At 42.9% G+C, this 15,137-nt stretch overlaps 1 protein-coding gene across 2 annotated transcripts in view; it reads left to right on the forward strand.

Moving 5' to 3' along the window:
• LOC117733644 (adenylate cyclase type 6-like) overlaps positions 1 to 15,137 on the forward strand; it is a 30,169-nt gene that overhangs the window by 12,517 nt on the left and 2,515 nt on the right. Inside the window, exons 4-23 of one of the 2 annotated variants that reach the window (XM_034537430.1) lie at positions 4,981 to 5,130; positions 5,562 to 5,683; positions 7,398 to 7,509; positions 7,781 to 7,908; positions 8,105 to 8,263; positions 8,372 to 8,513; positions 8,666 to 8,794; positions 10,073 to 10,101; positions 10,338 to 10,485; positions 10,613 to 10,710; positions 10,845 to 10,932; positions 11,076 to 11,192; positions 12,202 to 12,351; positions 12,516 to 12,691; positions 12,917 to 12,949; positions 13,035 to 13,064; positions 13,172 to 13,304; positions 13,715 to 13,978; positions 14,072 to 14,276; positions 14,468 to 14,592. In XM_034537430.1, coding sequence (XP_034393321.1) covers positions 4,981 to 5,130; positions 5,562 to 5,683; positions 7,398 to 7,509; positions 7,781 to 7,908; positions 8,105 to 8,263; positions 8,372 to 8,513; positions 8,666 to 8,794; positions 10,073 to 10,101; positions 10,338 to 10,485; positions 10,613 to 10,710; positions 10,845 to 10,932; positions 11,076 to 11,192; positions 12,202 to 12,351; positions 12,516 to 12,691; positions 12,917 to 12,949; positions 13,035 to 13,064; positions 13,172 to 13,304; positions 13,715 to 13,978; positions 14,072 to 14,276; positions 14,468 to 14,592 — 2,538 coding nt within the window. The remainder of the gene's footprint in view (positions 1 to 4,980; positions 5,131 to 5,561; positions 5,684 to 7,397; positions 7,510 to 7,780; positions 7,909 to 8,104; positions 8,264 to 8,371; positions 8,514 to 8,665; positions 8,795 to 10,072; positions 10,102 to 10,337; positions 10,486 to 10,612; positions 10,711 to 10,844; positions 10,933 to 11,075; positions 11,193 to 12,201; positions 12,352 to 12,515; positions 12,692 to 12,916; positions 12,950 to 13,034; positions 13,065 to 13,171; positions 13,305 to 13,714; positions 13,979 to 14,071; positions 14,277 to 14,467; positions 14,593 to 15,137) is intronic. The other variant, XM_034537431.1, reaches the window with a different exon arrangement.

A 15,137-nucleotide genomic window follows, 5' to 3' on the forward strand; every position in this document is an offset into this window, starting at 1 on the left:
GCTGGGAGGAGAGTCTGGTTCCTACTCCTTCCACTCCGCTCCTCTTTCCCTCCCTACCTCCCTCTGTCTGTCCAGCCAAGCTGGCCCCGGACCACTAAGCAGCCCAGACCACTGACAAACAGACGGGTTTACTCATCAGCACAGTCTGAATCTAAAACTCCCCAAAACAATGGTTTGTTCAATACTAATAGGTCTATCTATACATATACGTATATATATATATATATATATACGTATACAGATATACAAATAGTAAATCAGTAAATTTACTGATAATTAATGTGTAATTCTTCTCCAGCTTCTTCCAGAGGATTTGCTGATTTTCTATGTCGCACTGTATAACATTTGTCATTTGAAAATGGTAACGATTTTAAGACTTCCCAGCAGTAGGACACACAGAGCACATATAAGGGTTGAAAACTTAAGGTTGCAAACTCATTTCATTTCAAATAATGTAATGGCTGTCCCTCTAATGCACAGAGAACATACATGTTGGTAACAACTGGGAAGACCTAAATCCAAGGTGGTATAATTCAGTCAAGTGAAGTAAGCCACAAGAAAGCATTAGATGGCTAAAACGTGAGTTCATATGACCCAGCTGTTTTGTTTTAGGGAGCCGCCCTCTTCTAAGCTCTTCAATTACAACAAAGAACATGTTATTTCTGTGAACTGTTTTTCCAAAAGCTGTTCCCCTTTTTTTGCTGTCATTCTTTTTCTCCCGTCAGTCCTCTGTACTGTTACATCTTTAATAATGTCTGTCTTCAGGCTCTACAGGTTCAGATACAGTGTCAGAAGAAAAGTGGCCAGCCAGATGCTTATTGTCCTCATTGGAACTCAAGTCAAGAGCAAATTGAAGGTCGGGATATTGAACGAGAAGAATAAATGAGCGTTCTAATCTTTTGATTAAAGGAAAAATGTGTTGGTCAAATTGGAATAGTGGAGTGGGTTTGAGCTGTTGTTAATTCCAGGATCGCTGGGAGATATTTTCCCTCCCGGTTGGACAATGTTTATGTGCAAGTATTAATTTGGGGATCTGTTTTTCTGACAGATGTGCAGCCTGGGTTCAGCTCTATTTAGCTTCGCAGAATACGCTTCAGTGTTTCAGAAAGATTACTCTGTGGCCTCACTGGTCGCCTGAGACCAATTTTGGTTTGGCCTGAGCCATGACAAAAAAACAAACTCTGATTCGAGATGGCAGGGACCCAAGATGGCAAAGACCAGCACCCCCACTCCTCTGCAACCTTTATAAGGAATGGCTTCTTTCTTATGTCAGTAATTACATATTACAGGAACCTTTGATTAGATCTGGACCAGTGCAACACAGGTTCATAATATTGTCTATTTTTACCTCTCTGGCACCACATGTTATATATTCAGGCTATGATCAGCAGTGTGTGACTGGGCTCTGACGTTCATCTTAGGACATTTAAAAAGCTCCAGATGCCTATCAAAGGCCATGTGGTGGAGAGTAGTCCCATGTCAACCAAGTCCAGGTCCCAAGAGCTAATGTGTTGACTCATGGGATGTAGTACTCTGGCCTTTTAAAGTTTAAACTTCAGCTTTAGTGGAGCTCAGGGTTGGTGGGATGTCTGAACTTATCTTTCGTTGCATGCCAAATATGCCTGGATGAATCCAAACATTGATTACGTGAACAAAGCTTTTTCAATAAGTAACATCATTGTTTTATCTGTGGTTATGAGTACTTTCTTACCACAATGCCGCAGGTGTAACATTCATGGAAACATCCCGAGTTGATCAAGACAGCACATCATTTGTGACATAAGTTTGGCCTCTGAATAAAAGGACTTTGGTGTGAAAATTTGATTTGTGCAAATTCTCATTCCAGCGTGCGTGTGCTTGAGGGAATTGTCCAGTGGGATATTATTAAAGACAGAATGGATTTTCTGTGTGTTTGCCAAGCCAAAAGCCTTTTTCATCCCTTTCCTTCATTTGTTCTTCAACATGTTATCCATCTGCCTTACTTTATAAAGCACCTTGCTGGGCGCCGCACCTTATAAGCCAATGTTTGGACTCCTTTTAACTTCACCGCCAAGAGGTTCCTACTTCAGTAAATGTTGAGCGAGCCTCGTCTTTGAGAGCCAAAAGTCTGGAGGAAGAAGGTCAGGAGACATCAGTGGAAGGGACTCTTAAGTCCACCTTGGTGGTTATAAAGAGAGTAGCAGTGTGCTAATGAAGAGAAGCTTCTACTTCTGTCTTTACACCACATTACTGTTTGGAGAGGGACGTGTCAGAGCTGCCGTGGGTTTGTGTTGGATTTGCAGGCCTGGGTGATATAAGTGCGGCAACAGACACAACAAGCTTGAGGATCAAAGAGCTGCCTGTCCAAAAGGACCCCCCCCCCCCCACACACACACACACCAAATATTTATTCAAAAGCCTCTGTGGATGCTTCTGCCTCTAATCTGCAGACCGTGTGGTGACTAAGCATAACTTGGCACTAACAAAAGCATTGTTCATCCTGTTTCCACACACTTTAGTTTCATTTATTCTGAGTTATCAGACTGCTGTATTGAGCTATCATTCAAGATGTAGTGATTGTTGTTCAGCTCTAATAATGTTCACCCTGAACACACCATACTTGCTGATATTTTTGCTTTTGCAAGGTTTCAATTGATGCTGCTCACGCACTGGCATCGCGTTTGTAAATAAATGTGTATTCATGCTATCACTGCACTCTTAAGTTTGTTTTTCTGTTCAACAAAAACACACAAATGTAAGACCCCCCCAAAGCTGCATTCGAGCACACGGTATGTTTGTTGCTAAATTATCAAAATCAAGCTGACAGGAATGTCTTTACTTGGATTGAAATGTGAGCGCGCTCACAGGGGAAGCTGAATTGGCTGAATGTAAATTGATTTCATCGCTAAGAAGTGTGGTCCTGGGAACTGCAGGTGGCCCTGTATCTCAGACAGGCCACTTAACTGAGTTATCTGCCTCACTGTTCAGAGCCATCTGTTTGGGATTAATACGATCAGGTTATATCAGAGCCCTTCAAGACCAGAGTCTCGGGTCGCTATTGGTGGTCTATAACATTACGACGCAGGGCTTATCAGGAAGCTCTGGCCTGTCAATGATTAAGGAACACAACAGGCTAATCGCTCTTTGAGTGACGGAGCGGCACACATTCAATGTTGCGCTTAAAGAACAATTGTCAGGAAGAGATCAAGAGTGGATATTCTTTGTAGGTCCACACACCTGATCTTCAGCGGCCTGATGATGAGGTGTCCCACACCTCCCGACGGCTTTGATCTGAATCTTTGAAAGTTGACTGACAGTTGGCATCAACCATTCTCTGTCATCCTGCATCATGAGATCAGAAAAGAAAGTGGAAGGAACCTGGATGCATCTATACCCCTAAGCAATAAAAATGAGGATACATTTTGGATGTTCTGTTGTTAGTTCTTGAATAATGTTGTTGCTCTCTGCCTGCATCGGCTACATCAGGGATTGGTATTTACGTAATACATCAAAAGCAGGTTTGCTTTTGCACCTGCAAACCCTCAGTGTGTTTATTTTTGCTTACCGCTGTGCTTCTAATCTAGTTTGACCATTTGTTTTCAGACGGAATAGGAAACTACCAACCACTCGCTCTTCGAATAAACAGTGGAATTTGCCTTGCCGCTGTCCTGTGGAAACGGTGCTGCGTTTCAAGAGCCGGTTGTTAGATTGTGTGGTGGAAGACCGTCACAATTGTCCATCTTGTTGTGACAACAAAGAGCGAGTTCTTATGTATTCAGTGTAAACCTCATCTCAGGACCACCGCGCGAAGCTTACCGTCACTCTACAAGTTTGTTTTAGTCTATCTTTGTCTTAGTCAATGCATGGATGCTAAGTTATTGGTTCTTTTCTTTTCTTTTGCCAAAGACACATTCATGGAAATATGCAGTGTATGTATACTGATAATCATCATGATATCTGCAGTTCCCCATCTCTCTTTCGTCATCTTTCTCATAAACACGCACACAAACCCACTCTGGTTTGGCAACATACCAGCCATGGCTCAGAAGTGCAGGTACCAGTGATGACATTTTTCATATCCTTCAGTTTAGTCATGATGTTGTTATTAAGGCTGATTCAAATTCTGCCTATGTGTGCTTTGCCTGCATGTCTTTTTCTCATTATTGATGATATCATCTTCAGAGAAAGCACTCTGTGCTCTGGTCACGGGTCAAGTGACTTTCCCAGGCTGTAGTGTGTTTCTGAACATTCTATGTGTGTGTGTGTGTGTGTGTGTGTGTGTGTGTGTACGCATGTGTATACGTGTACGTGCTGATGTCCTTGGCTGTGGACTAATGAGAAGAGAAATCATTAACAGACAAACAGAGACACAGAATGGAATGTTTTTAAGGTTGATGACCCCCACAAAGCTCGCCGTCTACTATATCTAAACTTCATTTACTTAAGCCACAGTTAATGCTGTTTTGCAGTTTTTCCTTAGACCCTCATTGTTCAACAAACCTCGCTGCACTGGACACACACACAAGAAAGTTACATTATCGGTTGCTCACTATTATCTTTCTAAAGTTATCTAAATCACATTCAAATACGAAAATGTCTCTCCCACACTGCTTTACATTACTTTAAATTTACGTTACTTTAAATTAAAGACCATATCAACTTGCTGCTTAAGTAGAACAAAAGCTGGAGTAAGAGATCATGTCGCGTGTCATGAGGCATGCATCACATCGAACCCTCTGGGCTTCCTATCTGTCGTTCAGAGCTTGACGTGAACAGAATGTCCTCTTGCAGAGAAACTGTGAGGCCACCCACATGATATCTAACCAGATCACATCTAATGGCCCCTCAGACGTTTGAGGAATTCTTCTCCTTGCAGTAAATCTATGACAGAGTGTTGTCAATTTCGTTTATTGACCTCTCCCAGGTCAAACAGAGTTCACTGTATTCCTGTGATGTGTGCATGCGTTTCACACTCTGTCATGTTTTTGTGTGTGTTATCAGATCAGTGCCAATGTGCTGATCTTCCTGTGCACTAACATGATCGGGATCTGTACCCACTACCCTGCTGAGGTCTCTCAGAGACAAGCCTTCCAGGAGACGAGAGGTTATATCCAGGCGAGACTGCACCTGCAGAGGGAAAACCAGCAGCAGGTACACACACACACACACACACACGCACACACACACACACGCACGCACGCTCGCACGTGCATATGCATGTCCAAGCAAATAAGTGAGGGGGGCCGTCTCACCCGTGTCCTGCAGAAAAACTAAACACATGCACGAATGAAAAAGAGCAACAAATGGGAGTCTCCATTTTCCAGTCAAATTGTTTTCGGTCTCCGCTTTCGAGGTCAACAATATGCTCAAAAGTGTAACACGTATCTACACTCCTCGCTGTTTAACTAACACGTTCCCACGCAGATGCCAACGAGGCAGGGTGACTCATTGAGCATTCTTAACAGTAGAAACTGATGAAAATGAATGGGCTTTCTCTGTCATTCTCTCTTTAATTTCTCTCTCGCTCTCTCTGACTATTGTCTCTCGCTCTCTCTCTCTCTCTCTCTCTCTCTCTCTCTCAGGAGCGCCTACTGCTGTCAGTGCTGCCAAGGCATGTTGCCATGGAGATGAAGGCTGATATCAATGCCAAGAAGGAAGATATGATGTTCCACAAGATCTACATCCAGAAACACGACAATGTCAGGTAAATACAGATACATACACATCCAAGCTTCTATACACACACACACACACACACACACACACACACAGACACACACAAGTGCTCTAACACACCCTCAAGATGTCGGAGAGCTTGTCTACTTTGCTGTCACTGCTAGCACCACTGGCTTTGACCTCACTCCGCTGACTGATGTGTCAGTTACAGAGTCACTCCAACAGCTATTTCCCTGACAGCATGTATTATGCATGTTGTTGTTTATCGACACTGACAGCACCGGCTGCAGTAACGACATTGACTTAGGCACACTGCTATGCTTTCTGTAGCAAATGATAGGAGGCAGACCTCAAGTTTGTGGCCCCCTGTCTCAGCCCTCGCCACTGGATTTCCCATTCCCGAGTGGGAATAACTAAATGATTGAAACTCTCCATCTATTAGCCAAGTGCTGATCGCAGCTGCTGCTGACAATGAAAGGAGGTTGCAGCAGCCATCTCCTGTTAGAGGTTACCCAAATAGGAGCAGGTGATGCACTTAATGGAATAATCTGCTGCAACCGCTGCTCTACTAAGGTGCACATGTACAGGAGCAATCCATTATTGAAGTTTAAAATGTCCTGTCTTTGTACCAAAGTAATGCACAGGTCATTTTGTAAGAGCTTCAACAGCAGACAACAACCGTAATGTTTTCCGATCTTGTTCTTTACATCACTAATGCTTTCCTATAATTGGTATATATTATGGTTGGTCCATATACCCTCCAAATGCTTATCTACAGTATGTATTATCTCAAAGTTAAACAGGTTTATTAAGGGTTACAATTTGGCCAATAAAGGGTAAATTAACCCAAAATACAACATTCGCAGAATCTGACCATTCAGAAAGTTTGGGTTATATTTGCCTGGTTTCTGTCTCAAGCAGTACAATGGAGGTGAATCGATTACTTGTTAATGGTGCTCACATAATAAAAAAAACACAACATCGGCAATACAATGCAACATCTTTCTCCAGAAACAATTCACTGTGTATATACCACTGATCACGCATTTAGTTTTCTTTGGGACTATTTTTACTGTAGCAAGTAGTTCAAGTGGAGACTGTTTTGATATCTCACCCTAACCCTAACCCTTGGATAGATTAATAAACATGCCAATAACGATAGCCACTGCATAGATAACACTAGGGGTAATTGAGAAAATATGTTTGTGTGTTGTGTAATTTGTGTGAACCGACCTTTTGAAGATGATATTGTGTGGCTCACAGCTTTGGTCAGGGTGGGAGAACAAGGTAGGCTCAAGACTGCTGTAATTAAGGTCCAGTTCTCCGTGAGTGTCGACGACCTCACAGGACCAACAGCGCCAACTGTCGCCTGCAACTGGAACTCAGAATGTCTGTGGTGTTGTTTTATCCTCGCTTTCATTACTATCAAAAGTTAGCAATGAAAGGCATGCAGACAGGGGGACGAGGGGTGGTGTTCTCAGAGGGACCGGCTGGAGGAGGTGACCTACATTGGACTAGAATGATGAGAGCCAGAGCTGAACAAATGTCTGCCTCTCTCCCTCCCCTGCTCACATGGCAGCTGGACAGTGAAGAGGGAGGGAGGCGCTAGACCATGCTAACTAACTCTATACGTTATTGATTGATCTCATTCTCTGTCTCCTTTGTCTTTCTTTTTCCTCTCTGTGTGTTTCGGTGACCCTCAACCTCTCCCTATCTACCTACATCCATCACCTCTCTTGCAGCATACTGTTTGCAGACATCGAGGGCTTCACTAGCCTGGCCTCTCAATGCACGGCCCAGGAGCTGGTCATGACGCTGAACGAGCTGTTCGCCCGCTTTGACAAGCTGGCCTCGGTGAGCGCTGACAACCGGCCGCCGCCATTTTCGCAGCAGAACTTTGAGCCACGGTTGCTTATGTAACTGTACAGTCTGTTGCATTCGCTGTTCGTATATGACAAAGGGGGAAGGGGTTACTTAAGCATTGTGTAAAACATCAATAAGAGAACGTTGAGACTGCTGAGTCATCTAAATGATGTATACAAAGCTTTATATTTGGTATGAGCATGCTCTATATTAGCTGTAATTAAAGGGCCTAATATTGTATGGGTGTGTCTTGGCTGCACAGGAGAACCACTGTCTGCGTATCAAAATCCTAGGGGACTGTTACTACTGTGTGTCAGGGCTGCCCGAGCCCCGGGCTGACCATGCCCACTGCTGTGTGGAGATGGGAGTAGACATGATTGAGGCCATCTCGTGAGTCAAACACACACAAATGCACACACTCAAAACGACAACACGCACACCCTTATAAGTCATGTAGTAATACTCCAGTGAAGGTTAAATTTCTTTCTTTGTTTATGTCACATGGGAGAACAGAAGAGACGCTGTGAACCCCGAAGGTGACACTATTTGCTTTTACAATAGTGTGCATGTGTGTGTGTCTCTGCAGGCTGGTGAGAGAGGTGACGGGTGTTAATGTGAACATGCGGGTGGGCATCCACAGCGGGCGTGTTCACTGTGGGGTGCTGGGCCTACGCAAGTGGCAGTTTGACGTCTGGTCCAACGATGTAACGCTTGCTAACCAAATGGAGGCCGGGGGAAAGGCAGGGTCAGTGCCTCCTACTCCACCTGCTACTGCACTGACATATTGTCCCATAGCCGGTTTTATTTCTTACAGTGTGTGTGTGTGTGTGTGTGTGTTTGTGTGTGTTTGTAGGCGGATCCACATCACAAAAGCCACACTCCAGTATCTGAACGGGGACTATGAGGTGGAGCCGGGATTTGGAGGAGAGAGGAATGCTTATGTGAAGAAGAACAACATTGAAACCTTCTTGGTGCTGGGCTGCAGCCAAAAGAGGGTTAGTTCACACACACACACACACGTACCTGCTTGACTTCAGAACTTCATACTAGTGCCATATTTCACACAAACAATATAATGGCTTGTCACCTGGCATAGAAGTCCTTGTTTGTCAAAGCCTTTACTCTGGTGGGGTTTCTTCACTTTCAGAAAGACGAGAAAGCCCTGATGGCCAAGATGCAGCGGGCACGTGCAAATTCTGTCGAGGGATTGATGCCACGCTGGGTGCCTGACCGAAACTTCTCCAGAACCAAGGAGTCCAAAGTCTTCAGGCAGATGGTGAGATAAACTCAGGAAGCACATGGCACCTGGTCTTCTTGTCTATATCTGATTTCCTGTGTCATCCTTTCCACTGAAGTCAAATCATAAATATCCTTTCTAATTTTGTCATCATAATATTAGATCTCTTATACTGTCCTTCAAGGGTCACAGGCCTGTTGATAGGGCAGAATTATTTCCAAATCTCCATCAACGTACTTCATACAAACTTCTTATTTTGTCATAGAATCTCTGAAAACGGAAAAAAAAAATCTTGAAAATTGTGTTACGCAAGGATGGCACCATCATCTTGTCAACATTTTAGCCTTTCAATACTTTGGATTTACAACCAAATACTTAAAAAACAAATGACATTCTCATCAGCCTCAGCTGCATTTGAGTGTAACACCAAACTATTTATTACTTACAGGTATTAATGATGTTCCTAAGCTCGAAGATAACCGTTTATGAAAATGTATGTTGCCTTCAATAACAACTATTTTGTGCTTTGTAACTCTTCCTTCATCTTCTCAGGGCCACAATATTATTTCAAATGTACCTACTAATTAGCAAATGTTAGCATGCTAACACACCAATCTAAGACGATGAACATGGTTAACATTATACCTGTTTAGCATCAGCATGTTAGCACTACTATTGTTAATAACTGATCCTAAGTATGAGGCCATGCAGGGGCACTTCATCTATAGAACACATCTCATCACAGAACAACTCAATGTGCTTTACATTTAAAGGTAGCCTCACAATGCTGACAACATGGCTGCAGAGTCAAAATACTCTAAATACAGAATGTGAGTGCCTGAAGGTGACGAATGTGTATTGACCTGTATAAATGATCAAGCCTAAAGGAGACAATAGGAATGTGCAAAGAAGTATTGATCTGCTCCCGCCAAACAAACAGGAGTTACAACAGGGCTCCCAGTGCATCATATACTACTGAATCTGATGAGGCTGCAGCTGCAGACATTTCTCTTTCATATCCTCTCTCTTTCTTTACGCTAGTCTCATTTCCTTGTCTTTCTTACTTTTCCCCCTCTCCTCCTCCTTTTGTCCTCTCCATCTCAGAGATTTTGAGCCCTGGGGGCAAAGAGGGTGTAATTTGAAGCCTCCGAGCATTAATTAAAACATCAGTCTGGCTCTCAGGGATTAGCTGTGCAGATGTCGAAGTCTCTCTGTCTATTTTTTACTTGTACTGTGGCTACACGATAATCTCTCTCTTTTCCTGCACTTTTCCTGCTTTTTAGTCACATTTTCACTCTGTGCTTTTGTTTTTCTCAGGGCATCGATGAAGCATCCAGCAAAGACAAGTGAGTGTTTGGCTCTAGTTTTTGTTATTAGGGGAGCTTTCGTTATTAGCCGTTGACTGGCAGACTGTCACTGTCGCGGCCTAACTTTAGAGCCCACTGTTGGTTTTATACAGTCAGATCCAAGCCAGCACTAATACCATATTAGCTCTGAGTCATCCTGCCTGTCACAGCATAGGCCAACTCATACACACAGACACAAACACACACAGTGACCTATTGTTCCATCATCCTCATAGCCGCTGTGCTCAGGAGGCCCTGAACCCTGAGGATGAGGTGGATGAGTTTCTTGGTCGGGCCATCGACGCTCGCAGCATCGACCAGCTGAGGAAGGATCATGTTAAGAAGTTCCTCCTCACCTTTCAGGCCGCCGACCTCGAGAAAAAGGTTGCTATTTGATTAGAGTTGGTTCAAAACTCACTAAAATTCCCTGTCAAATAAACTGACTTGATAAATTCCTCTGTAATAATTGAGCTACAAGGAAACTTATTTCTCATTGATTTTCTATTTTCAGTACTCCAAAAAGGTTGATGATCGTTTTGGGGGATATGTGGCCTGCACACTCCTTGTTTTCTGTTGCATTTGTTTCATTCAGATTATCATTTTCCCAAAGTAAGTATCTCTTTCTGATAAGTTGCCTTTCTCAGTTATACTGCATTGTGGACAGGAAATGTGCTCTTGATTAGTTTATGAGGAGTTAATGAGAGTTTTACATCCTAATGAGCCTGTTTTCCTCTCTTCCACAGAACCACACTAATGCTCGGTCTTTACATCAGCATCTTCATCATCCTCACCAACATCCTCTTCATCTGTGCCATCTACTCCTGCATCAAAGTGAGAAACAAAGGCCATCTCCTATATATGATTTCTCAAGCAGATGTCTTCAGATAAGAGTCATTATCATATATCTTCAGCCAGCATCACTAATGGTATTAACTCTCTCTTATCTGATCTTCTCCTTGCTGTCTGTATTCAAGCTCTTCCCAGCTGCCTTGCAGACTGTAACCAAGAAAATAGTCCAGTCTCGTGCAAACAGCACACTGGTGGGCGTCTTCACCATCCTCCTCCTCTTCATTTCCTCCTTTGCTAACATGGTAGGGACCGCAGCTCCTCATTATGTAATTGTGTTTCATGAAACAGTTGTGACTTGTTGTTTCAAGTTGTCGCCCACAATGACATCAGGGAAGGGGCTAAGAATCTGCCTCACTTCCATTTGCCTGTCCTTCCATTAATCACTTCATCTCAGATTTTCAAAAGGTCTCTGAGATTCTGCACCCTGCTGTCACTTTTTAAAATTAGAACAGTTTGCCTGAAGGGGGGAGCTATAATTAGTCACTGTGACAGATGGGGTACTAGAAATAAGCCTATTCTTAACTATCAACCTTCTTTTTCCATGTTTACCAACATTATGTAAATCTATTTAGCATTGTGTTTGTGTATGCGTAGATTAAAACCAGTTTAATGCCAGCACAACTATATATCCTATACAAATGATCAAGAAAATATTCATATCAAATATGAATTATGAAACCTCCATCCATCCATCATCATCAAATTTACTTTTTTTATAATGGTACATACAAAACTGTCACCAACAGAAGCTATGCTGTGACTACAGTTCAATTTTTGACGCTAAATTGGGGGCATTTGATATTCTATGTCAAAACATTTAAAATTACAAAAGATTACCAATATTTCTAGGATGAACACGGTCTGATTACAGTGTTTACTGACTAATGATAGGTCTTTGGCTGTTGTTATAATTGGAAGATTAAAGATTATTGTTTTTTAAATTAGTATTATTAACGCACTAGTTTGTTCACCAGTGAGCACTAATAACCATTTTTCAAATGTAAAATGTACACCAAAAAAATGTTACCTACATTCTAGCCAACAGCATAGTGATCCATATAAAAATGTTTTGATGTTATGCACAGAAACAACGTTATCAGATTTTCTTTACACTCTCAACGTTGATGTTGCCAGTGCCCTTATAAACCCTGTACCAATCTTTCTGTTTTCAGCATTACATGTGTAATGCTTGCTGTTTTACTTGTAACGGCTGACAGTTAAATGACAGACTGTGTTGTCCTTTCCTGCCAGTTTACCTGCAGCAGAGAGAATCTGGAGGACTGCGTGGCCAACGAGCTGAACACATCGGTAACTCTCTGCCTGCTGCACAACCTGACCAGGACAGCAGAGGACGGTTTGACTCTGTGTTCGAGCCAGGCCATGCCCTGCCATTTCCCAGAGGTCAGTCCCATAACATTTTAGCGTGTGTGTGTGTGTGTGTGTGTGCGCTGTGTGTTGTGTGTTCAGACAAATTCCTATTTGCATATATGTGTGTGCATGAAAAGTGCGTTTGAATATTCCCCTAACCTTCCTCTTCTTCTCTGGCTCTCTCCTCTCTGCTGCAGTATTTCAGCTACAGTGTACTGCTGACCTTGCTGGCCTGCTCCGTGTTCCTCCACATCAGCAGCATAGGAAAGCTGGCTCTGATGCTGATCATCCAGTTCACTTTCCTCCTACTGGTGGAGTGGCCCCAGGTGGCCTTGTTTGACAACGCAGACCTGCTGGTCATTGCCAACACCCTGTGAGTCCCCTGCTCGGAACACACATGTATACAATCGCGTACAGTACACTCACGCTTTCCCAATTTTCAAACGGAATAGTTCAGCTCCAGTGTCACAATACTGTGGTTTAGTTTGGACATGGCCTACTTTGACACAATAAGGTTGAGATTGTAAAAGACCTACTTTGTCATGTACCAGTTGGGCTCTATTCCTATTTTTGAATATGTTCTAAATTTTTTTCTCAGCCAATTATCACCTGTTAATGATTCCCTACAACAGTAAGTTTTATTCTTCTTATTTTGTACCGCCTAATTTCAGTGACTAAGATGCTTCGTAGACATGACTTTCTGTTGTCTTTCCTAGGCCTGGTTTCAATGAAACTGCAGAACAGTGGTAAGTAGCTTTCATTTGATGAATGTTTTAGTAGATGTCAGGTTTCATACATTTTACTTCAATTCAAGACACTCATGTCTCTTGTCAACCCCTCTTTTTCTCCTTAGCCTGGAGAGCGTGACCAAGGTATCCTTAAAGGTCATGACCCCTGTTATCCTGACAGTGTTTGTTCTGGCTCTCTACTTGCACGGCCAGCAGGTAGAGTCCACCGCACGCCTTGACTTCCTCTGGAAGCTTCAGGTAAATTAAATTCAAACTTAAAGCAACATTTGTTTGTGCATCACGGAAACAAAACTGAAGCTACTGTTTTTTTTAAACTCACCAAAAGGCTTTTTTCAGGCCAGACATTTTCACTGGTCACAGGAGGAAAAGTACAGGGTTGGTAATAACATGAACAATGGCTCCATTCTATTCAAGTGTCCCAGTAAGTCAGGACTGTGAGACACTTAGCCAGCATCCACAATACCAGAACCCTGGAACTGAAGCACTTTAATGGAATCCTTCATTTTGTGTTTCACACTTGTGCTTTTCCTACTGTGACATGTCAAACTATCGTGCATGATAAAGGCATATATAGCAACTCGTGACTAAGGAATCTAGTCACATGACAATGAGACTAAACAACCACAACTCTTGCCATCCCTCTTCAGGCCACTGAAGAGAAGGAGGAGATGGAGGAGCTGCAGGCGTACAACCGGCGCCTGCTCCACAACATCCTTCCCAAGGATGTAGCCGCCCACTTTCTTGCGCGGGAGCGTCGGAATGACGAGTTGTACTACCAGTCGTGTGAGTGCGTTGCTGTCATGTTTGCCTCCATCAGCAACTTCTCTGAGTTTTACGTGGAGCTGGAGGCGAACAACGAGGGAGTGGAGTGTCTCAGGCTGCTCAATGAGATCATCGCCGATTTTGACGAGGTGAGAAGAGACAAAAGTATGAGTAAAAAGATGAATGCACAATTAATCTTTATTGTTCTGCCACTATAACAAGTTTGTGTTCCTTGTCTCTAGATTATCAGTGAGGAGAAGTTTCGTCAGCTGGAGAAAATCAAGACCATCGGCTCCACCTACATGGCAGCCTCCGGCCTCAACGACTCCACCTACGACAAAAAGGGCCGTTCACACATCCTGGCTCTTGCTGACTACGCCATGAGACTTAGGGAGCAGATGAAATACATCAACGAGCACTCTTTCAACAACTTCCAGATGAAGATAGGTAAGCCTGGAAGGAAGCAATGATTGGGCTTTAAACATTATCTGATGCATCTTCTTTGGCATTTGTTTTAAAAATTCCCTTTCATGGGCAAAGCAGAACCACAGTTATCTACTTCCTTAGAAACAGCTTAATAATTGAGTTAATATGGTGTAATTAGCATGATGTAACATGGCCAGGTGATTTGTTCTCAGGGTTGAACATGGGGCCGGTGGTAGCAGGAGTGATTGGAGCCAGGAAACCCCAGTATGATATCTGGGGGAACACAGTCAATGTGGCCAGCCGGATGGACAGCACAGGAGTACCAGACTGCATCCAGGTACTACACCCGAACTCCTCTCAGCACGACCTCAGCACTTTGTAACTTTATACTCACAGGAAGCATTTTGCAGTTATTGTTAAGTAAACTAGGCCACTGCAGAATACCAATCCTGTTACTGATGAAATTAGTCATTATGTTGTTGTGATTGATCATTCAACATGAAAGTGTGCAGACATCTTTCCTCAAACCGAGAGATGTTTGTCACTCTCAAGCATGTACATTTTGAAAGCAGTGGTTGTGGTATCTGCAATGGACAAAGTAATTTAATTATATTATACATTATTATATTATATTCCGTAAAAACATTTCATAGAAGATACCAGTTCTACAGAATTAGGTTCAGACATCTGTTCTGCAGAAGTACCCTTGAGCAAGAATTCCTCTCAGTACCGAACATGCTGTTCTCGAGAAGATGTAGTGCTCTAATATCCTTGTGGAGGAGAGCATTATTCTATTCTTAAAGTCGTAAACAGAGAACTCAAAACAGCTGTTGCGTGTTCCTCAGATGAGCACTGTCAGTCAGGTTAGGTACATTATTTATT

The sequence above is a fragment of the Cyclopterus lumpus genome, chromosome 7 (assembly GCF_009769545.1).
Source record: "Cyclopterus lumpus isolate fCycLum1 chromosome 7, fCycLum1.pri, whole genome shotgun sequence".
Lineage (NCBI taxonomy): Eukaryota > Metazoa > Chordata > Actinopteri > Perciformes > Cyclopteridae > Cyclopterus > Cyclopterus lumpus.